Source organism: Carettochelys insculpta, chromosome 23, assembly GCF_033958435.1.
Source record: "Carettochelys insculpta isolate YL-2023 chromosome 23, ASM3395843v1, whole genome shotgun sequence".
Lineage (NCBI taxonomy): Eukaryota > Metazoa > Chordata > Testudines > Carettochelyidae > Carettochelys > Carettochelys insculpta.
The window spans coordinates 1,276,815-1,301,840 of NC_134159.1; the positions used below are offsets into that span (position 1 = coordinate 1,276,815).

Below are 25,026 nucleotides of genomic sequence, written 5' to 3' on the forward strand. Positions count from 1 at the left end.
GGTCCCTGTGCCTGCTCGACCAGCACCTGCATCATCCCCGGGTAAGCCACTTGAAGTGGAGCTACCACCAGTGCCCTGGGTAGATGGAACTGGTCCGGTACCAAGCATGAAGATGATGCCAACACTGAAAAAGTCTCGGTAATCCCGACTCAGCGCCGGTGCTGCACAAGGCATCGAGAAGATGGGCATAAGCTGCTTCCCGCCCAATGCGTGGCAGCCACAACTCTCCCCTGGCAGTGACGGTCCCTGTGTTGTAAGAGGCCCTGCACCGCTCTAAACACCTCTGGCATTGAGGGCAGTTCAAGTGAGTGCAGGCTCCCGCCTTGCGCTGGGGCGGATGCACGTGCCTCGTGAGTGAGACCATGGCACGTGGAGCAGACACCTTAAGGTCATCTCAGCACTTTGCTGAAGAGGGAGAGTGGCCCTTCTCATGTCTTTTTCTTATAAGGCACAGGGGACTGGCTCCTACGCCGCCTGGCCACAAGGTGTCGGCCCTTGGTCATGGAACCGAGAGTCCTTAGGTTATATAGAGCCTGACAAGGGCACTGGTGCGCTCTGCACAGAAGAGGCCCTGCTGCACACCCCTGAGGGGGAAACATCTGGCTGCAAAGCCGCCTCCATAAGCAGGACCTTCCGTCACTGCACTCGGTCCTTCAGAGTGTGGGGTTTAAAGCTCTTACAGACTGAGCGAGAGTCAGCCAAGAGACTGCTGCTCTGACAGAGGAGACAAGCCGAGCGCAGGTCACTTCTGGGCATACGCTTGCCGCACTGTGAGCGGTTCTTAAAGCCTGGAGAGCCAGGCATCCCCCAGTGCTGGTAACTCCCACCTGGGCTCTCTCCAGGAGTAATCACTAACAACTAATTAAAAGTTATTTACAGTATAAACAATGGCCACCAGTCAACAATCAACCACAACAAAGGGAGCTCCAGTGACAGACAGTGCCAAGGAAGTGCTGAGGAGGGCATGCAGGGCGGGCCGTGCATTTGTCATTTGCCACATCGATGCCACTCCAGGGGGGCGCCACTCCAGGGCAATGGCTACCAGCTAGGGCAAAAAGTTTTCAGGTAACTGGGCATGCGCCATCACACTCCCACTTTGGAACGCGCAAGAGCAATCCACTCAAAGAACATCATCTGCTTTTTACATCACGTATTCATCAGGCAGACTGCTGTTTCTTTGGATGAGATTGTAAAGTTTTGGAACAAGGAACCATCTTTATGTTCTATGTCTGCACAGTATCCAGCACAATGAGGTCCTGGCCTCTGACTGGAGTGTCTAGTTGCTACAGTAATACAGATTAAACAATAAATGAAAATAAATTTTGTGAAGTGGTTCTATCAGGTTTAAAATAATGCTCAATTTTTGCCTTTTGCTTGCAAAATTTTTTTTATATTGAATGCCTAATCCATGCTGTCCAAATAGGTAACAAACCAATTAAAAGAGACTCAAGAACAACAGGATATCACAGTAATGATGCAAGACTTAACTTTAAGGAGGAAACTATAAAAATAATCAAAAATTCTTTCGATTGTTGGCCACTTGTTAAAAAATCAGCACTCAGGAAAACCAGACACCACATTAAGAACTTCTACTGAATGAGCCACAGCAGCAAAAAGCTGACTGCAAATATTGCTTTTTCTTATTTTCCATTACTGATCATCATGTCTGGGTTTTGAGGTACAGGCGGTCCCCTACTTATGAACACATTGACTTACCACCATTGTACCTACGACCAACTTCCAGCTCCCCTCCCCCACACATCCCAGCTCACCTGCCTCAGCTGGGGGCCTGGGGCTCCCCTTCAAACCCTACGGACCCCACCCCTGCAGCCCCAGCTTTTCCCCACCATGCATGGGGCTCCAAATGCAACCTGTGCCTGGGGCTCCAGCTCCCAGACCCCTCCACTCAACCATCCACCCCACCTTGGTGCACCTCCCGTTCAACCCCCCTGCCTAGCTCAACCCCTCCCCCCTGTGGCCCCAGCTCACCCCTCCTCCTGCGCTTGGGGCTCTTGTCTATCAGCTACCACCAGTGTGTGCAGGAGCTCTACCCCCCTGCCAGCTCTACCCAACCCTACTCCAGTTCCCCCCCATTCAATCCACCCTCCTCCTGGCTCAACCCCACCCCCTATGCATGCACAGGCTCCAGTTGTCAGCCACCTGCGCACGTGCGGGGCTCTACCCCTCCCAGCTAACATCCCCCCCCACCCCAAAGTCTCCCACAGCCCCAGCTCACACTTTGTGGTATGCGGGGCTCCAGCTTCAACCTGCGTGCAGGGCTCCCAAGCCCCAGCGCACGGGGCTCCAGCTCCAACCCCTCTACCCACCACCCCTGCAGTCCTGGCTCCAACCTCCTGGCTGGGCTCAATCTCCACCCCAACTCCCTGCAAGCCTCAGCTTAACTGTACCCTCCCACCACCCCTTCCACTCTAACCCATCCCAGGCTTAACCCCCGCACCCCCTCCCAGGGCCCCAACCCAAGCCCTCACCAACTTATGTGAAATTCAAGGTATGCGAGGGTTGCATGGTCCAACTTCGGACCAAATCGAGTTATGACCAGGTGTTCGGAACATAACCTGTTTGTAAGTTGGGGACTATCTCTACATCTAATTACATACTGAGTAATGTGTTGATTGTGGCAACAAAGCAGATTTACTTCTGCACATCAAGTCTAGTCCATACGGAAAAAATGCTCACCAGCATTTCTAAAAATAATACTGGAAAATTAACTGGGGTAGGGTAGGGAAGAAGATGTGATGCCTCATAGGTGTTTCTGAAACACTTTGGAAAATTCTGTTTCCAGTTGCATTTATAGAGTAAATATGGGGAAATAGAATTTTTAATATTTCTTATATAGAGGCACAGCAAAGTTGTAGCCAACACTTCACATACTGTAATGTACAGTGAGCTTTTCAGAATCTTAGAGCATAAACTGCTTCTCAGCACAATTGGCAGCTCCTACATCTCAGGCGATAATATTACACAAATATGGCTAATTTGACTAAAGTCTGTCTGAATGACATTAATGGCTTTCTGGTAAAAGACTGAATTAATTTATAACACATTACCTGCTGACTCATCTGAACCAACAGCACCAATTCGTGCATGTGAACTGGATGTGCAATGATGGCTTAGTTACTCCCTCTCAGTACTGCCAATCAGAAGTGAGCTGAGCTGTTTACAGGACAGCAGAAAATGGGCATGCAGATATAAGGAAAAGCAAAAGAGGATGACTGAAGGGCATCACTGATGGGGAGGGAGTAACACAAGAAAAACGAAGATGGGGAGAGATGGCACCAGTGGTAGTTATAATGAGGGACGGAAAAAACAAGTCAGATGAAGAAAGTAGGTTGTGGCAGAAAAGCAACTGTACTGTAGCCTTAGCGCTGGTCAACAGGCCCGTCTCTCCTGGGGGTGGGGAGGATGAGTTGTTGGGGCATTGGGGGAAAAAAACAACTTCTAAACACTTCTGATGATGTGTTCTGGTTATGAGCTCATGTGCTAGAACAAGGGACAGCAACCCGAGCATGTGTGCCAAGAGTGGCATGCCAGCCGATATTTACTGGCACACAGAATCAGGAAGTGTGTGTTGCAGGGGGAGGGGTTCTGCGCAGGGGATCAGAGGCTCAATGCCTGAGAAAGGATGTATAACTGTGGCACTATGATCCGGAAATACAAAGGATATTTGAAGGAAAGAAGGAATGACCTCTTGGTAGAGGCTCCACCAGAATATTAAGCACTTGCCAATTAAACTAATGCTTGCAAAAATTCAAACCTTACAAATCTCAATAAATTACTTTAAAAATCTACAGCAGCAGGAAGTGTGAGTGTGATACAGAATGAGTGACATCAGTGTCTTCCTTCGCTGCTCGAGTTTTACAGTAGCTTTGCAACACTCAACTCCCGCAAACAACCAGAAGAAAAAAAGACCACGAGCAAAAGGCGCATGATCCCCATTACATGACACCATTCAGAAATGGTAATGCTGTGATTCTTTTTAAAAACAGTGCTAAACTTAACAACTGTCTACTACAAATACAACCGAAATGTCTTACAGACCAGCTTCAGCAGGTAACCTTTGGTAGAGCTCCTTCACCTCTTCATGTTTGATTTTGCCTCTGACCACACTTTGTTTCCGCATATCTGCCATTTCATTACACCACTCTTCGAATTTGCTGTTATCCCGTTCAACCAGCTCCTGCAGAAAAGCTAAGGAAAAAGAAAGAGTAGAAGTATTACCTACCACTAATCCTACTCAGACTTAAAAAAGGCCATAATTAAAGTCAATTACCCCCGTGAACAGTCACTGAACTGAAAGGTTTCCTCACACAAACAAATACAGTCTCTTTCTAAAAGAGAAGTGCCCGGACAGCCCTCCTCTCCAATATGTACATTTCAGCGTTTGTGCCAATATAGGTGATTAAACGTAAAGGAAACGTGGGAAGGAAATGCTTTAGTACTGCCCAACAGAATTTACTCTGGAGAATGCGACACTTGCAGTGTTTTCCAGCAAAAACCTTTGCTTCATGAAAAATACTTTTCACGTTTGAAAGCATTACCAATAAGGTACTATTACATTAACAATCACACTCAAGAAGAAAAGCAGCAACCATTTTGTACGGTTATAATAGTGAAGGGCTGCAGCCTGTGAGCCCACCAGGCTGCTTCAGGTGTGTCCTAACTCTCTGACACCCCAGTTCCATTTTCTTGCCTCACGCTCACCTCAGCAACCTATAGGTCCTCTAGCTGTTCCTCTCTATTTCTTTGGCGCAATCTGTATTTCTTCCTACTAAGAAGCAGAAAACCTGAATAATCTGTCTCAGTAGTACACGAGAATCCTTAATGCCACAGAGACCAGCAAGGATCTGAGTGATCTAGGTTCTACATTGTTCAATGTGAGACGTGCTAAGACGACCTAAATATTAAAAGGCAGGTTCTGTCACTTTATGGAATCTGGGGGATACGTTAGGATATTGTAAAATTGCAATGAGCTATGCCAGATATGCCATATAACGCATCTGCAAAACTGTTCTTTCCAAAGATGGTCACCTCAGTTTAAAAAAAAGGAGTCCTCTAGCAGACTTATTAGGACTTAAGTTTTCGTGGGCAAAATCCACTTCATCAAATGGACGGGAGTGAAAATACAAAGGTATTGATGAAGTGAGTCTGTGCTCACGAAAGCTAAAGCTCAAAACTTTTCTGTTAGTCTATAAGGTGCCACAGAACACTTCGCTGCTGTTACAGATCCAGACTAACACGGCTACCCCTCTGATACTTAATACAAAGGTAGGTATACATGAAAGGAAATTACTGAAAAAGAAAAGTTACCAGCCATCGCAAATTAGGGTGATCACTCAGGATGATTGTGGCTATTCAACACAGCTGATAAAGGGAGATGTGAATAAACAAGGATCTTAATTAGTTAACACTCTACAGAGGCAACTCCCACTTTTCTCCTTGCTTTTACAGATACAGATTAACATGGCTCTCTATGAATTCCATGTATATGTTTATCATCGTTCCATTTTGGATTCTGGATATGTATGTATGTATGTCTGTATTACAAGGCTGTTCTGCACTTCGGCATGATGCCCACAGATGCAAGATATGTGGCCTAACTTGTTTGATGGTCCATCAACTATTTGACTGACCAAAAAAGAAAATGCAGGAGACACATCTTATGACTCAGCAAGGCATGTTGGGGCATGTTTTGTGATAGAAGTCTAAGACTTCCAAGGCATGTGTCGGACAGCTTGCGTGTGGGGCAAAGGAAGTAGAAGTCACGTGGCAGAAGGAATATAAAAGGAAACTGCACCTTCTCCCTTTTGTCTTCAGTCTTTCTTCCTACCTCTGGAGAAACCTTTCTACAAATGACCCGCTGAACAAAGGGCAATGGCCCAGGCAAGCTGTGTTAGTGTTCCAGAGAGACATTCAAGCCAGCAAGCTCCCCAGTATTGCTAGGAACTGATGGATTTGAAATTGTTTGTATGTGACTGTCTGACCATTTTCTCTCTCTCTTCTTGTTCTTTATAGTAACCCTTTACTTTTAGGCACTGAACAATTGGCTGGCAATGTGGTACTTTGCATAAGCACTAAATATATAGTGACCTGATAACAGGGCTCACCCTTTGGGGTCAGAAGAACATTTTATATATGTGACCAGAACTTTAAAATAACTTCTCACTGTACTGGACCTAGATGCTGATTGGGAGCCAAAGACGTGGAACGCAAAAGGGAACTGGATTTTTTTTTTTTTTGGGGGGGGGGGGGGGAGGGGGTGGCGCACTTAATAGCAAGTGTGGGAGATCAGCAGCACAGTTTGACAGGTTGGAAGGATTAACTTCAGTGTTACCCACCAGTCTTGGGAGCATCTGCTCTCCCTTTGCAGTCTGCCCTGACATTGGCATTTCCACTAAGGGCTGTCTCAGGCATACCCAATCACATAACAGGCTTTCAAGTTGCCCTGAATCAAGGCATAGGGCAGAGTGACTGGACGTTTTAATGGAACCTGCTGTCACTAGGACCTGATATATGGCCATGGGCAAGTCAATTCATTCCAACACCTTACTTCTTTTCCCTTCTCCCTCCATGCCTAAACCCGAGGAATATTAATTCACATTAGGTCAAAGGATGGATGCTAAGTATTATTATTAAATCTATTCCCCACATGGATTCCCACCTCGCCACAGTTTTAACACAGGCCACAAATATTTATATGAGAAATCCCTAAATGGCCTGCTCTTACATTCCTTATGCCCTTTGTTCACATTAAGAGAAGAAACAAACACTGCCACCTCAATATCGGTTCCTCTCTTTTCTCTTCGCAGAAGTGAGTTGTGTGTTATGAAAGCTTATGCTCTAACACCCCAATAAATTTGTTAGTCTTGCCGTTTTCGCTGTAAGTACTTGAAGTTTAGCAGGCCAGTTTGACAGACATGCTAGAAAACTGAGCCACAGTCATATGCAAGATTGCCCTTCCCCTTATACAGTTCATATCCTACTAACGTCTTTTAGTCATCATTATTTAGCTTTATGTTTAACTTTTAGACATAATTAGCTAAAATTAAACTGTAGACATTAATTATACCAAAGCCACTTTGATTGACCACCTGGGCATTTTGTGATGATATGCACTGACTCTGCAGTTAGCAACTGAGTTTACTTCAATACATGATAAATACAACTATTGTGTTACAAGAATTCCCATGGCAAAACTGATGGGACAAGAATATTGGGCAGTTAAGAGCATTAAATTTTAAACCTCCCTCCATACAGAGAATCAGGCTGTCATTTCAATGGGATACCCATTCAGACACTCCGCTGTTTTTAGGGAAAAGCTAACCCAGGTAACTTGCCAGTATTCTAAATGTTTTTGTAAGATGAAATGAGACAAGATTGCTGATAGGCCACCAATGACTGTCAAAAGGATAGCTTGGGTTTTAGAAGAGGAAGAAGAGAGCACAATGGGGTGGAAGACAAATGGTTAAGCACTACAACAGAAATATATTAAACATATAGATAAAAAATGTTTTGCAAAGCATGCCTTCACAATGAAACCCAGTTTCTAGGAAAATGCATGGGGCTGGGGAGAGTGTGAGCAAAAAGACCATAAACACTTTTTTAAAGTTACGTGTACACTTAGTTGGTCAAGTAGCAATGAATATCAATAAACTACTGAAGGTACATGTACCAGAAGCAACTGCATAAGTGCGTATATTATAGCTACCGGTATACTATGGAGTGAGAGCTTATTGCAGTAATAACGGCTGGATCCTTTAAGGCAAGCTTTCACTCTCCTGGATTCAAGTTCTACAAAAAAGTATTTAGGAGGAAGTGCAAATTTCCTTCTGGAACTGGCCCAAACAGATTTACAAGGCCTTGCTATGTCTGACAGGACTAGGTTTGAAGAGCCCAAGTTCACTTACCTGGGACTTCTGCTACTGAAGATTTTTCCCGTGTCTGCAATCGGTAAACCAACATATAAGCATTTCGAGAGCAGTGAGTTCCTTTCCCACACTTGGGTTTACGAGTCTGAGATTTGGAAGGTTCTGCTGAGGTACAGAAGGGAAAAAAATAATAAAACATACCTCCCAACACCTTTATTCTCCTTTAATGGGGAAAATCCTGAGACAAAAACAAACATATATATTTTCAACTTTGCCTTTAAAGTTACTTTATAGTAAAAGAAAAACCTGCTTAAGAGCAAACCTTTAATGCAGCACTTGAAAAATACTATAGGCATATGCTGTTATTTCTCCAGTACTATAACATAAGGACCCACAAAGCTTATTCCTCCAACATAATCATACACATTTATAAGTCTTCCCCAGGACCAGAGTTTAGGAGTATTTTCCTGCAGCAGATCTCTAATATCTAAAGCAGAACTCCTTCCACTTGTGTATGTGTTTGGGATAGCTTCTGTTCTTACAGGAGACAGACCCCTGAATTCAGGTCTTGGGATGACCTGGGAAATCACTAACACATTGAACAAAGTTTGTATCTTTAATTCTTTGCCCACGAAAGCATCAAGACCACAAAAATTAATCAGCATGCTTAACTTTAAGAACACAAGTAACCCTATTGACCTCTTTGTGGGACCCCACCCTAATATTGTTTGTGATCTGAATGTTGTAACCAGTAGCCATTACAAGGAGTAACTCATGAGGCTAACATAGGGCCAGACAAAATACAGCCCACCAAACCGTCAGATCCAGCCCACAGATGCAGCAAGGAGCCTCAGGCCCTGCCTGCCTCACCTCACCCGCTGTTCGGAAAAGCAGGTGTGGGGCCTATTTGTTTTTCAACAGCTGTGAGCAGGGTGGAGGAGGGAGAGTAGAATGTTCACAAGCTGCCCCCAGCCTCTGGCACAACCCCACTGGCTGGTTTCTGGCCAGTAACCAGCCAAGGGAAGCTTCCTGTTTGAAGCCCAGACAGCAGGAGAAGCACCCCTTCCTCACCCCTCAGGCTGGTAGCAGTGTAGAGAGCACATGGCCAGGCAGGCAGGGCGCTTGCCTGCAAATCAGTGGGGCTGCTGGCCAGGAGTCCCCAGTCAGAGCCTGCCTCCGGCACCACAGATCCACCTTCCCCCAACCCTCTGCTCTTTCTCCTGTGCCCAGAACCCCCCCAAGACTCTGCACTCCAACCCACTGCTCCAGGTCACAACCCCCTCCTGCCCTCCATCACAGCCCATACTCCTGCATCCTAGACCCCTGCCCCAGGTCATAACTGCCTCCTTCACACATACTCCCTACCAGACCCCCACACACACTCCTGTATCCCAATCACTTACCCCAAACTCCATCCCCAACCCCCACAATTCCTCCAATAATATCATGGAAGAGTATGGCCCTTGACCACTTTCCAAATTCTTGGAGTGGCCCCGCCCATCAAAAAATTATTACCCACTCCTGGGATAACAGCAAAAAGATAGAAAGATGGGGGGCCGGGTGGTTGTTGTTTTGGAATTTGAGACTACGGCATATGATCAGCTTCGTGATTTTGTTAAAGATCAATTTCAATATCTCTCATGCACCAAGCAAGACAAAAACCACAGCTCTAAGCAGGAGTTTGCATACGAGCTCTTCAGCACTAAGCTTACTGGCACAAGCAGCAAAAGGTGAAAAAAGAAGACCTAGCCAAAGGGTGTAGACATGGAAGTCCAGCGGACATATGGGAGAGCAGGGGAGGCCTGAGCATTTTTGGGATTGTTCTCAGGCTTCCCCAGAAGAACCTCATAAAATGAATTACGGATCAGGTAAAAAACAGATTAAAACCCCTTGAAGAACATATTTACAGTGCGCTGTCAGAAACTCGAAGATAGTAGGGACTGGGGCACTTGTAATCACATAGTGTTTTGTGAAGATATGTTCAGAGGACCAACCTGCAGCTCTGCGTACAACCCTTAATGAAACATCATTCAGGAATGCTGTGGAGGCTGCAGTTATTCTCCGTGGTGGCCGTTATGCAGCATGTAGTAGTTATGTACACAGGTCGATATCCATTTGGACATATGGTGGAATGAGACTGCTGCACCTTTCAAGCATTTGACTCTGCATATGAAGAGCCATGTGGACTTGGGAAAGGGTTTGGTCCTACTGAGGTAAAAAGCAATGACAAACTTCTATGTCATTCTGATGAAGGAACTGCGTTAGTGTCAAGGGTGTCTCTAGAGTGTCTGTGTAGCTTTGGAAAGAAGGTAGGTAAGCATCAATTCTTTGACGTGGAAGGTAGAGACCACTTTTGGTAAGAATTTGGGACATGGACACAGCGTCACTAACTTGAAGTAAAGATGGCACGGGGGAATCCACCATACGCGCTACTCTCTCTCCTATCCACCTGGCCAATGAGATTGCTACTAGGAATGACACCTTGATAGATGTGGAGAAGGCAGCATGTGGCTAGGAGTTCAAATGGGACCCTGGTAACATTTTTGAGAACGTGGGTGAGGTTCCAGGACGACGCTGAGTCCTGCGCTAACAGGTATATAATCAGGATTAATTGGGCGGGAAGAAATTGAAGAGTCATCCATCAGTTCAAAAAACACACCAATACCCAGAGTGGTGCATCCACAGGGACAGCACTTGAAGAATCTTGTCTTGTACTTCCCCACTTTTGTTAAAGCACCAGCATGAGGACTCAAATGCCTCTTGCAGTATAAGCCCATCTACAAACGCAGCTAGAGAGGTACCGAGCATTTTATCGACTCACTGAAGTTACTCACGAGTACAGGCCTTTGCAGATAAAAACACTTTATTAATTTAGAGCCCAACAGCTTCTCAATATCAGCTGCAAGCAGATCAAGCTGAAACTCTATAGCAAACTCAGGGAAGACAAGACCAATAACGTCATTGTAAATTGAGGGGTTGTGGCGGGGGGGGCGGTGTTTGGGCAAGAGAAGGGAGTAGGAAGAGAAGAAAAAGTAGTGACAAAGATAAAAACACTTTTGAAGTTTTTGCTCCAAAAATGTTTTCATTTTGAGATTTATGAAAACTCTTTCCATTCTACTTCAAAAAAGATCCAGAATATACTCCTCAGAGGAAGTAAAAATACAAATGATACCTGAAAATAATCTTGCTATCTAATAAAGTCACATTCTGAGTGCTGCTTTAGGAAGAAACAATTGGCACATCAGTAAAACGTATGCAAAGCCAAGCATTTTGACATAACTTGTTTAAGTGATATGAACGTTATATAGCATATTACAATCTACAAAGAGAACTAAAGTCAATCATCATGAGGCCAATAAGACGTTCAGTAATAGATGGCACTGTATTGGGATCAGGGCAAAAATTGGCTGCAACTAATCAGGCTGCAATATCATTAGTTACTCTGATAAAAATGTAAAATCTATGACTGTAAACTACTCAGTACATGCCCAGGGGAACTGATTTAGCCTCCACATTTTTGGTGAAAAGAGTTATTTGAAAAGGGCACTCACAACTTAAAGGTTTTACCTAGATCTTCCTCAATCCCCAGCTGCAACTTCTTCCCCTCCATCTTTTCTATGTCTTCATCATTAAACTTGTACCATTCACCAGTCTGGGGGTCTTTCACGTGCGCAATGTAGTGACCAGAGTACGCACTCACGCCCCTATGTATAAGAACCGCACTAAGTTCATATATATAGACACCATCTGAAAGAGAATGGACAGTTTAATCCAACACAACACGCAAGACTTGCGATACAGCTAAGGAGGCAAAAAGTTCTTTTAAGAACTGCATTCAGACTTTTACACAAAATTTATTCACAAAACAATATAATTTCTCCCCTCATCTTTCCAAAAGAGCAGCAGCACAAACACTGTGCTGTATGCATTCTTAACTCTCAAATCTGAATTCAAACAGTTTGAAATTTAGGATCTTTACTGAAGTATCTATCTCAACGCTGGTTTAACAAATCAGGACAAGCACTGCTTAAGTTTCCATTTTACATAAAAAGGTTAAGAGGCACAAAAAACTTCTATTATAACTCCCACGTTAGTTATCTTCAGGGAAGGGTGTTTAGGCAAGATCTTGATTTCTGGAAGCTAAGGGCTACATTAGTACAAATATTAAAATATTTTGTACTTAACTCACCTTTTTGTTCCATAAAAGGTTCCATATCAAGCAATTCAGAAAAGCCAATATAAGTATTCAACTTCTTCTTATGGCCAGTTTGTCTATACAAAAAAATTACAGAACTTTTTAGTACTCAATGCCACAACGAGAGTAAGGTTTTTTGTTTTTTTTTTACATATTTAATCTAAAATTTTAATTCAAAAATCAGTGATGTACTTTAACAGTTAAATGAACACCACAAAAAATTAAGTGCACAAATGATCAAATATTTAACTCAATTTAGAGTTACTGAATAGAACCAAGTTGTATGAAATGAAACCCAAAGCAGAGAAAGATACAAGCATTTCTGAGTGTTGTTTACAACTCAGACAAACTACATCATTTACCTGTCAAACACAAAACGCATCAGCTGCAAGTTGAGCGTACATGGAAGACTAAGCAGCCTGATCTTCCTCGTTGCATTTTGTTTACTCTGACAAGTTTCACAAAAATAACGATTGTCCCCTTCTAATTTTTCTTCCTGTTCAAGGAAAAAAGGAAAGGTCATCAGTACATGCTAGAAAGTGCAACATTAAGGCCATATTGTAGCCTGAAATTCAAAACTATGTAGAAATAAGTTAATGTGAGAATTCTCGCCAAATAATTTAAGCTGTATTCCAAAATACTCTGCCGTGACAGTACACGACAACATACAAGATATAACTCTGGGCTCACCATTACAGTTGTTAACAGGCAGCTGTCAGTTTGAGGAAAAACATAGGTCTTTCAAGACTGCAGACTAAAAGCTGCAGTATTACACACATCATCAAATTTTTCCTCCACAGGTAAAGACAGATGTGCAAACTTGACTTCTACCAGAAAGACACGTGGAAAATCTGATTATGGCCAGAATTAATAGAAAACCATATTTTGCCAATGCCCTTGCAATGAAACCCATGCTAAGCCAAACAAACTCCAGTGTGGATTAATAAAGGACAAATAGAAGCCAGGAGCCTTGACCTTTAAATTAAAGGCAAATCTTCGAGCCCAAGGTCACAGCTGCCACATAGAAATACTGTAGTTGGGATGTGATAGCCACCTAATGCAGCTATTAGATGTTCAGATATGAATTTGTTTGCTTTTTATTGCAGAAAGCCTTTCAAAAACAAAGCAACTTGTTTGCTGAGCAAGTCACCCTGCTTCAAACTATTTGACTTATTACAGGGCAGAAGATCAAAACTTCTAATTAACTTTGCCCTTAATATTTTTAATGATCTCTATAACTCAAGCCTTGAACACCACGAACTTGAGTTTTAGTCATATTTTACACCATGCATTAAAAAAAATATATATACACATGCTCCTGCTTCTCCAGAGCCATCTGCAAATATCTGAATTAAAAACAAACACACACTGCACTCACAAACACAGGAAGCATGAAAGTGACCACATGCCGAGTGTTATGTGGTAAAACAAACAAAGAAATACTCTCTAATCTTTTAGTAATTTTAGCTGAAATATTTTCAGGTGAGTGTGATGTTTTCAGATGTCTCTCTAATTGTCATAATCTTACAACCACCTCCCCTCCTTGTTCTCTGACTTCATTTAGAATCATGGAATCCTAGGGCTGGAAGGGACCTCAGGAGGTCATCTAGTCCAGCCCCCTGCTTCAAGCAGGATCAACCCCCACTAAGTCATCCCAGCCAGGACATTGTCAAGCTGGGACTTAAAAACCTCAAGGGATGGCGAATCCACCACCTCTCTAGGCAACGCATTCCAGTGTTTCCCCACGCTCCTGGTGAAGTAGTCTTTCCTAATATCCAACCTACACCTCTCCCTCTGTAATTTCAGACCATTGGTCCTTGTTCTGTCATCTGTCACCAAGAACAGTTCCTCACCCTCCTCTTTAGAGCTCCCCTTCAGGAAGCTGAAGGCTGCTATTAAATCACCCCTAAGTCTTCTCTTCTGTAAACTAAACAACGTCAACTCCCTCAGCCTCTCCTCATAGGTCACGTGCTCCAGCCCCTTAATCATTTTTTTTGCCCTCCACCCAACCTGCTCCAGCATATCCACATCCTTTTTATACTGGGGGGGGCCCAAAACTGGACACACTATTCCAGTTGTGGCCTCACCAGTGCCAAATAGAGGGGAACAACTACTTCTCTAAATCTGCTTGCAATACTCCTCCTAATGTACCCTAGTATGCCATTAGCCTTCTTGGCTACAAGGGTACACTGTTTACTCATATCCAGCCTTTCATCCACCATAACCTCCAGGTCCCTTTCCATCATACTGCTGCTTAGCCAGTCAGTCCCCAGCCTGTAACAATACTTGGGATTCTTCCACCCCAGGTGCAAGACTTTACACTTGTCCTTGCTGAACTGCATCAGATATTTTTGGCCCAATCCTCCAATTTATCCAGGTCACTCTGGATTCTCTCTCTATCCTCCAACATATCCACCTCTCCTCCTCATTTTGCGTCATCCGTGAACTTGATGAGGATGCAATCCAGTCCTTTATCCAGGTCATTAGGAAAGATGTTAACCAACACCAGCCCCAGAACAAAGCCTTGTGGCACTCTGCTTGAAACTGACCACCATGCAGACATTGAGCCATTGACAACCACCCGTTGGGCCCAACCATCAAGCCAGCTTTCTATCCATCTTACAGTCCAAGGTTCCAATCCATACTTCCTCAAACTTGTGGGCAAGCATGTTGCAGGAGACTGTATCAAAAGCTTTGCTGACATCAAGGTATATCACATCCACTTACTTTTGCATGTCCACAGAGCCTGTTACCTCATCATAGAAGCTAATCAGATTGATCAGGCAGGACTTGCCCTTGGTGAATCCATGTTGACTACTTTTGATCGCTTCCCCTCTTCCAAGTGCTCCAAAATGGATTAGTTGAGGATCCCCTCCAGTATTTTCCCAGGGATTGAGGTAAGGCTGACCAGTCTATAGTTCCCTTGATTGTCCTCCTTTCCCTTTTTAAAGATGGGCGCTATGTTTGCCTTTTTTCAATCATCCGGGATCCATCCCGATCTCCTAGAGTCTTCAAAGATAATGGCCAAAGGTTTGGCAATGACATCTGCCAATTCCCTCAGTACCCTTGGGTGCATTAAATCCATTTGTTTTATTTGAATTAGGAGTACAGCACTGGGCCCATATTTAGGGCAGAAAACACAAATTGTTAACTCTAGCCAACCCACTGAGTAGAGTCCAAGCTTGGATCACGAACTTTGCTGTGATACCAGATTGAAAATTACAGCACTTTGTGAATAAAAAGGGAAAGCTTAATATAAACACTCTCGAACAAGCAAGAAGGCTAAATGATTTGAGGGTGCTACAGAAACAGATTGCATGGGAATTGGTACCTTCAGGAATTCCGTGACACAGTCTGTCAACTGCTTGTGCCCTTGAATATTTAACTCCAGTTCATAAAATTTGGATACGAGTTTGGACTCCCTGCCACACTGGTTACAGCTAGAATTAAACATAAATTAAAATAAATCAGTCCATAGCTTAAAGCATCAGGCATTTAGCCACCAAAACACTTTACTGCTCAAATTCTCTCTCTGATAGTTGAATCAGGAGAAAGACTGCATTAAATGACCTCCAACACCCTGTTTCAAAGACTGTATGGGTATAGGGTGACCATATTCTCCTAGACTAAACACAGGACACCTAGCAGTGGGGGGGGGGTGTCCCAGCCAAAATGAGACAGATGGTCACTCTAAGGCAAGCAGTGGTGCCCTGTGGGGGCTGCCACCTTGCTGGGTGGGGGTGGGTGAGGAGGTACTCCCAGGCTGTGGGGGGCAGCTGCGGCTCCTGGCTGCTGCATGCTTTGTGGTGCCAGGAATGGGCTGCAGTCCCCACAAGGGACCTCCCCACACCATTACTCCTCAAGGCTCCCCACAGCGCCGGGGGAGCCAGAAGCCAGCAGCACCAGTGGCAGGGAGCCAGACACAGCAGCGCTGGTAAGTTTCCCAGCTCCCATGAACAGCAGGGAGCTATGCCCAACAATGCTACTCAGCATCCCGACTCCTGTGAAAAGCAGGGAGCTGGAGCCAAGAGGCAATCGCGCTGGTGCAGCTTCCTCAACTGCGGGGCCCGGGAACCAGGTGGTAGCTGTGCCTGAGAGCTCCCAGCAGCTGCGCAAACACAGGGCATTTAGTCCCTTTGTTAAAATAAAACCGGACACCTTCCTGGCACCAGAAATACAGGGCTGTCCCACCCAAAAAGGGATGGCCACCCTATATGTGTGAGGGAAAGGACCTTGCACACAGCAAAAACATCATCTGGCAGAAATACAGGTATACCCATTTACAACTGACATCTGTTTCAAATACTGGGAAACAAATCAGCATTGAGGCAGCTTCATATCACATATTCTAGATATAGGCAATTAATCTGTGTACTTAACTACGCATCTGAATTATTCATTTGCACATTACTTTCCTTTAGTAAAGGATGAATTACAGAAATATAAGCAAACTGCAGAATGTTAAAAATCAGTCTTATATTTAAGAAACTCAAGACTCTGAAATAACTGAAAGAATGTTAAAAATTATGTTTAAACTTAAAAGTCAGCTTCCCTTCTGCTATAGATTTAAAAGGGCTTTTTGCCACTCATACCCATCTCTATCTCCAAAAAACGTTTTAATATTTGCAGAGGGGTGACCAGATTAGGAGGTAAACACACTGAGCAAGATACCACCAAAAGAGAATGAAACCAACTACTCACACGGTGACATATGCATATTCTCCACAAAACTGCTTTTGGACAATATTCCGTACATCTGGATTTTTTTGTTTAGACAAAGTATCCTCTAGTAGTGACATGAATAGTTTTGAAAATTCCTGTGCATCCTAGAACAAAACACCACATGCTTACATTGTAACTAATAAATGGAGTCAGAACCTACCTCTGTAACTTGAAATTGTGTCACCAATGGAGAACCATATACCAAATGAAAGAGGAGTTTATAAGGAGCATGATAAATAGGAAAATAAAAGTCAAGAAGGCTGAGAGAAAACTGAATTTGACTAAAGGCATCTTAGGACACTCAGCAGGAATTAAACTGGTACAGTCCTGTTATCTAACTAGTGCTTGACTTTTGCACAACAATTTCAGGATTCTGAATTGGAATGGCTCATTAATTGCATAAATCCCATTATTCTCACTTTGTAACACCACATTTTGGGCAAATCTCTTCCCCACAAGAATACTCAAATATGACAAAATACTCAGAAAAAGCCTGTTAATGTTCTAGAAACAGCACACAGTAGTTTAACACACATTAATCTTCCTTTGTTGGGAAACAGAGTAATCTTAGGTAGGAATATGGAACAGCTTCTGTGTGAAGAGAGATTAAAAGACTGCAACTGAAAAGCTCGGAAAATAGATGTTTAAGATATGACAGAGGTCAAAAGGCAAAGCAATTAGCTTAGAAATAAAGCTGAGTGTCTTGAAAACATGAGTATTCAGTAGCATGTTGTACGGATGTGAGACATGGGCAATAACGAAAGATTTGAAGAGAAAGATATTGGCATTCAAGAGAGGTTGTTAAAAGAAAGATCCTGAGAATAGGATGGATGCAGAAGGCTACCAATGAGCAATTACACAGGAAGATATAGCCAAAAGAGAACCTACTGAAGGTTATACAATGCAAGTTACAGCTATTTGGGCATATCTGCAGAATGAACAACGAACAGAAAAATCAAGACCCTGCTAGGTGGCATAATGGATGGTTCGAATAGGAGAGGCAGACCCCACAGAGAATGGATAGATGATACAGTAGATCAGTGTGGAGCTCGTTTACAGAAACTAAGCCACTCTGCACTGGACAGGGAAAGATGAAAGGAAATAGTGAGGGAGGCAGGTTGTTGATGAGGAGGAGGATATAAAATCTCGACTGGAATGGAGAAAATGAATGAGCAAATGTTATTTACTCCTTCACATAATACAAGAACTAGGGATCACCAAATGAAATGATTAAGAAGGTCTAAAATCAAATGAAAGGAAATACTTATTCATACAACACACAGCCTATGCAACTCATTGCCAGGGGATGCAGTGAAGGTCAAAACTATAGCTGGATTCAAAAGGGAACTAGACAAGTTCATGAAGAGTATCAATAGCTCTTAGCCAGGATGGGCAAGGATGCAACACCGTGTGCTGAATGCCGCTAGTATGTGCTTTCCATAAGCTGTGAAAGAATGACAGAATGGATCACCTGAATGACCAGAACAAGTAATCAAGTTGAAGCACCTGGCCTTGGCCACTGCTGGAAGACAGAACACTGGGCTAGACAGGCCACTGGTCTGATCCAGCCTGGCAGTTCTTATGGTTATTGTGTAACAATTTGCAACAATACTCAATTATCGTTTCACTTTACTTTTTTTTTTCCCCAAAACTTCTCAAATTAATGTTTTATGGCATCTACTTTTGAAAAAACCCAGAACACACTTTTAATTTTAAGACCCAATTGTGGCTCCATTATATCTCGGGATTGATAAAGCCTCTGAGGCACATCATGATGTGCTGGTTTGCAACGTCTCGGCACGCAAATACGCGATAGCTCTAGACAACCAACAGAAACGCAGAAACAGAAGAAAATAAGACATTATGATTTTTAGTCAGTTGTTTCATTTTAAATCAGGGCCAGCTTCTCAGGGTGTAAATTTGTACAGTGCCAGTGAAATCTACCAAACAATGCCAATTTACGCTACTGACAATGCAGCCAACGAGTTTTTATTCTTTGTTAACAGAACAGTCCCTGGTGTTCAATTTGTTCAAAAGGAAAGGTCATCAAGTTTAAAAATCTCAAGAATACCTGTTGTTGTCCTGTATCCAAACCCAGTGCTTTAACAAACCCGGAGGGATCAATGTAACGTCTATTACTGTTCTGTAACAATGCAAACAAGTACTGAAGATGTTCACAAATTGTCTGGGGTTCATAATCTATTGAAAAAAAAATAGTCAAGTTAGTGATTGGCAAGTACTTTGCCTCAAAAAATACAAGAAAAATTTAAGTAATAAAAAAGTAATTTATTCTACTTGGAATGTCAGCGGATAAAGTGTTTTTCAATACACATGGGTCCAGTAAACCCTCAACTTGTGCGATTCAACTCATGCATTTTTTATATTAACGTGAGTCATGTCGAGTTGGGGACCCAGCTTCCCTGTTTACCCCCACAGGACCCACCCGCCAGCAACAAGCTGCTGGCCGGCTTGGGGGCTCCTCAGGAGGCAGCTACCATCTTGCAGCCACCCAGGGCTGCAGTGCCGGGGCAGGGTGGAGAGGGTGCGGTAGACAGGGCACGTGGCTGAACACTGGAGGGGGCTTGTGGCCCTCCTGCTCCAGCCTGCGGCTCCAGCTCCTGTCCTGTCAGCGCTGAGCAGCCATGATGCCTCTGCTGCCCAGTTCTCACCTCCCTGCAAAGCCTTTAATGGTTTGGAGCCTCCAGCGGCCAGCAAGATTGGAGCAGCCCCAGTGCCGTGCATGGTGAGAATGTGGGGGTTAAATTATATATATATATGGACATACACATCTCATAGAACTGGAAGGGACCCTGGGAGGTCATCAAGTCCAGTCCCCTGTCCTCTTGGCAAGACCAAACACCCCCCTCCCCCCGCCCCTTTTTTTTTTTAATCTAATTGCCCCAGATCCCTAAAGGGCCTCCTCAAGGAGTAAACTCACAACCCTCGGTTTAGCAGGCCAGTGCTGAGCTACTCCTCCCACTCCAGCGGGGTAGTGGAAGGGGTGGCCACACATGCACGCGAGAATGGTGGGCACCAGGGCTGCCTCTTCTTTCTGTACCTCCCGGATCTGGGGCTGAGCAGGGGTGTGGAGTGCTGCAGCCCAGCCAGCTCCCAGCTCCACTGCTGCTAGGGACTACCCTGGCCCCGGTGGCTCCCTGGGGTGGACATGGAGGCCTCGACCCCACCTCAAGTTGCACAAAGTTAGAATTATGCCTGGTTCCCCAGGAATGCAATTCTTGGGCAGTTCGGGAGTTTACTGTATTGTGTTGTTTTCAAATATCACCTCTTCCAAGTACCTCCTCTATTAAATGAAGTTATGTGCTAAAAATAGCATAGCACTAAAATGGCCAAAAATTCGCTTTATTTGGTGTGAAATACTAGCTGCAATAATAAACTTAAGCCAGGTACTACAATGCAATAATCCATGGTGTAGAACAGAGAGCAGCTTACAATAAGCCACATCACCTGCTGTGTACACCTACAGCATGCCAAACAAAAATACAGACCATTGGTATAATGTGTTGTGAACAGTCTACCTAGCATATTATTCTGGCACCCACAGTGGCCAAGGACAGATTTTTCTGTATCATTTCCTTATATAGGATTGACATTCCCTCAGAAAGTATGCCTAGGGGTGGAAATGTCTTCCTAATCCCTGTCAACTGGTGTGAGAATAACATCTTCAAACACAAAAGTTTACATTTCTTCTAGCTTTTCTTCTGTTTACTTCTCTTTGCTCACATAATTAAAAGCAAATTTTGCCTTTAACAAGACAAAAGTTTAGGAGATGCTGTGATCTTCCACTAACCTCTGTCTTTTGGGATGCCTTCACCTGTGACATATTCACTGCAGGTGCTTGGACACAAGTAAAGTGCCTGCCGAAGCTCCAAGTTAAGAAACCACATCTGCAAGAAAGTGTTGACGTAGCATGTGGCTCCAAGGTTTGTTAGGCCTACAAAAGCATTCTAACAGAAAACAGAATGTTTGTGAATTAATTCCTGTTTAAAAGGAGAAGATTAATAAAATCAACTGTCAGTTAGGCTCTTTCTGCAGTAACTATTGTTTTTAACCAAGTTTGAATCTGGCTATTGGAGTTGAAATTGCAGGTTTATGGAATTTTCCCTCAAGCTTCTTAGTCTCCAACAGCAAAAGTCCAATCAACCTGGTGTCATTAAACTGACAATTATTCATCGGTAATTCTGCTTGCCTGCCAAGGTCACCTGCCTCTATTTACGCTAACATACTTCCCTATCTTGTTTCTTAACCCTGAAAGGAAGCATGTAACATTTTAAACTTCTCACTCTCATCTGTTGTTTTCTTTAGATGTCCATTTTGCTTAGAATATAGAGCACACTGCATTCTGCTTATCAGGAAATGAAAGTGAACGCTCTAGGATGTGGAGAGAGGGTCTCAGATGAGGGAAAAAAAAATCAACAGATACTGTTTCAAATCTTTGAAACCTAAGAGAATTCACGACTCAGAGAAACTTGGTTGAATACACATGATTGGAATGTTGGCATGGAAGGGTATAGCTTGCTCAGGAAGGACAGATGGGAAAAAGGGAGGAGGTGTTGCATTATATGTCAAAAATGTACACACTTGGACTGAGGTGGAGATGGACATAGGAAACAGATGTGTTAAGAGTCTCTGGGTTAGGCTAAAAGGGGTAAAAAAAACAAGGGTGATGTCCTGCCAGGAGTCTACTACAGGCCACCTACCCAGGTGGAAGAGGTGGATGAAGCTTTTTTCAAACAACTAACAAAATCATCCAGGGCCCAGGATTTGGTGGCGATGGGGGACTTCAACTATCCAGATATATGTTGGGAAACTAACACAGCGTAGCACAGACGACCCAATAAGTTCCTGGACTGCACTGGAGACAACTTTTTGTTCCAGAAGATTGAAAAAGCTACCGGGGGGAAGCTGTCCTAGATCTGATTTTAACAAACAGGGAGGAACTGATTGAGAATCTGAAAGTGGAAGGCAGCTTGGGTGAAAGTGATCATGAAATCAGAGTTCACAATTTTAAGGAAGGGTAGAAGGGAGAACAGCAAAAGAGAGACAATGGATTTCAGGAAGGCGGATTTTGGTAAACTCAGAGAGGTGGTAGGTAAGGTCCCATGGGAAGTAAGACTGAGGGGAAAAACAACAGAGGAGAGCTGGCAGTTTTTCAAAGGGACGTTATTAAGGGCCCAAAGGCAAGCTATTCCACTGCATAGAAAACATAGAAATTATGACAAAAGACCACCTTAGCTTAACCAGGAGATCTTGCATGATCTCAAAATAAAAAAGGAATCATACAAAAAAATGGAAACTAGGACAAATTACAAAGGATGAATACAGGCAAACAACACAGGAATGCAGGGGCAAGATTAGAAAGGCTAAGGTACAAGATGAGCTCAAACTAGCTATGGGCATAAAGGGAAACAAGACGACTTTTTATAAATACATTAAAAGCAAGAGGAAGACCAAGGACAGGGTAGGCCCATTGCTTAGTGAGAAAGGAGAAAATGTAACAGGAAACTTGGAAATGGCAGAGATGCTTAATGACTTCTTTGTTTTGTTCTTCACTGAGAAGTCTGACGAAGGAATGTCAACAGTGAATACTAGTGGGAAAGGGATAGATTTTGAAGATTTAAAAAAAAAAGAACAAGTTAAAAATCACTTAGAAAAGATGTCTACACATCACCAGGACCTGATGAAATGCATCTTAGAATACTGAAGGAGCTGATAGAGGATGTATTTGAACCTTTAACTATCATCTTTGGAAAATCAAGGGGGACAGGAGAGATTCCAGAAGACTAGAAAAACGCAACTATAGTGACCAACTACAAAAAGGGAAATAAAAACAATTCAGGAAAACTATAGACCAGTCAGTTTAACTTCTGTGGCAGGACAGGTAGTGGAACAAGTAATTAAAGAAATCATCTGCAAACACTTGGAACATGGTAAGGTGATAGGAAACAGCCAGCATGGATTTTTACAGAACACATCATGTCAAACCAATCTGATAGCTTTCTATGATAGGATAGTGAGCCTTCTGGATAAGAGAGAAGCAGTGGAAGTGGTTTACTTAGACTTCAGTAAGGCATTTGGTATGGTCTCACATGATATTCTTATCAATAAACTAAGCAAGTACAACTTAGATAGAACTACTATAAGGTGGGTGCAAAACTGGCTGGATAATTATTATTATTATCATTATTAGAGTCATTATTAATGGTTCTCAAACCTGCTGGAAAAGTGTAACAAGTGGGGTTCTGCAGGGGTCTGTTTTGGGACCGGTCCTCTTCAATACCTTCATCAATGATTTAGACATTGGCATAGAAAGTACGCTTATTAAGTCTGCAGATTACACGAGGCTAGGAGGGGCTGCAACTGCTTTGGAGGATAGGGTCAAATTCAAAATGATCTGGACATTTTGGAGAAATGGTCTGAAGTAAACAGAATGAAGTTTAATAAAGACAAATGCAAAGTGCTCCACTTAGGAAGGAACTACCAGTTTCACACGTACAGAATGGGAAGCAACTGTCTAGGAAGGAGTATGGCAGAAAGGGATCTAGGGGTTATAGTGGACCAGATGTTAAATATGAGTCAGTGTGATGCTCTTGCAATAAAAGCAAACATGATTCTGGGATGCATTAAGAGGTGTGTTGTGAACAAGACATGAGAAATCATTCTTCCGCTCTACTCTGCGCTGGTTAGACCTCAGTAGGAATACTGTGTCCAGTTCTGGGCGCCACATTTCCAGAAAGATGTGGAGAAATTGGAAAGGGTCCACAAAAGAGCAACGAGAATGATCAAAGGTCTAGAGAACATGACCTATGAAGAAAGGCTGAAAGAATTGGGCTTATTTAGTTTGGAAAAAAGACTATGTGAGGGGGGCATGATAGTGGTTTTCAGGTATCTAAAAGGGTGTCATAAGGAGGAGGAAGAAAACTTGTTCTTCTTGGCCTCTGGGGATAGAACAAGAAGCAATGGGCTTAAACTGCAGCAAGGGAGGCTTGGGTTGGACATTAGGAAAAAGTTCTTAACTGTCGAGGTGGTCAAACACCGGAATAAACTGTCTAGGGAGGTTGTGGAATCTCCATCTCTGGAGATATTTAAGAACAGGTTAGATAAATGTCTATCAGGGATGGTCGAATACAGTAATTGGTCCTGCCATGAGGGCCGGGGGCTGAACTCAATGACCTCTCAAGGTCCCTTCTAGTCCTGGCATTCTATGATAGGGAGCTAAAAACTCAGTAATAGATATCCTGCCAACACGTATTCTTTGAAGAAGACAGTTCTCCTATATAAACCATTTACCTACAAACAAGCATAAGCGATGCTCAAATCAACAAAAAGCACGAGCCAAACTGGACCTACCGTTTGAATGACAATAAATTTTTTTTTTTTTTTTTTTACCTTTTTCCTGCGTTCAGAGTTTGGGTCATCGATGTTGTGAAAGCTGTTTTCGTCAATTTCCCCCAGCCACACGTGCTCGCCGATCCCCACCAAACAGTTCGGGTTTCCTCGGCAGTTCCTTCTACAAGAACAGTCAGGGAGACGGTCAGAACCCAGCCCAGCCCCTGCCCCGAACCTGCCAGCCGTAACTCGCGCGCAGCCTGGCAGCAGACGCGGTGAACCAACACGTTGTTACCAGCAAAACAAAGGGCGGCCGCCTGCCGAGCGAGCACCCGGAGCGACTCGGAACAGGCTCCCCGGCGAGGCTCTGAGCACTTCCACGCACGCCCAGCGCTGGGCCGGGCCTGCAGGTGCTGCCGAGCCGCCATCCCAGCCCAGGGCCGGGGACGGCAGCAAAGGGCGGCGGCTGGCGGGGGCCCTGCCCCGGTGGCTCGGGCCGCGCGAGCAGGTCCCGCCCCCGGGCACCGAGCGGCGGGCGGGCTCCCGTTCCGCGCCCCGCGGGAGGGACGGGGCCGCGCCGGGCGCTACCTGCACACGCCGCGCTGGCAGGGCTCCAGCCCGATGCGATAGGCCGCCTCGATGTGCTCCTGCGTCACCTCCTCGGGCGGCACCGTCTCGGTCCAGCGCCAGGCCGCCTTCTCCAGCTGCAGCCGCGGCGCCATGGCGCGCGCGCCCGAGGCCGTTAGGCGCGCGCCCGCCCGTGCGCCGGTGCGCGGCCCCGCTCGGCTCGGCCCGGCCCGGCGGCGGCTCCTCAGCGGCGCGCCCGGCTGCGGCCTCCCGGGCCCAGGCAGGAGTCGGGGCTGCGCCGACGCGGTG

General features: G+C 44.3%; 1 protein-coding gene across 3 annotated transcripts in view; it reads right to left on the reverse strand.

Moving 5' to 3' along the window:
* USP48 (ubiquitin specific peptidase 48) overlaps positions 1-25,025 on the reverse strand; it is an 80,732-nt gene extending 55,707 nt beyond the window's left edge. For 2 of the 3 annotated variants that reach the window (XM_075018075.1, XM_075018077.1), the window contains exons 1-11: positions 24,739-25,025; positions 24,211-24,331; positions 20,612-20,768; positions 18,875-19,002; positions 16,783-16,907; positions 15,413-15,521; positions 12,444-12,577; positions 12,076-12,158; positions 11,454-11,633; positions 7,926-8,051; positions 4,060-4,209 (exon numbers count right to left, since the gene is read on the reverse strand). In XM_075018075.1, coding sequence (XP_074874176.1) covers positions 4,060-4,209; positions 7,926-8,051; positions 11,454-11,633; positions 12,076-12,158; positions 12,444-12,577; positions 15,413-15,521; positions 16,783-16,907; positions 18,875-19,002; positions 20,612-20,768; positions 24,211-24,331; positions 24,739-24,872 — 1,447 coding nt within the window. In that variant the 5' untranslated portion in view covers positions 24,873-25,025. The remainder of the gene's footprint in view (positions 1-4,059; positions 4,210-7,925; positions 8,052-11,453; positions 11,634-12,075; positions 12,159-12,443; positions 12,578-15,412; positions 15,522-16,782; positions 16,908-18,874; positions 19,003-20,611; positions 20,769-24,210; positions 24,332-24,738) is intronic. The other variant, XM_075018076.1, reaches the window with a different exon arrangement.
* Position 25,026: the final 1 nt, after the last annotated feature.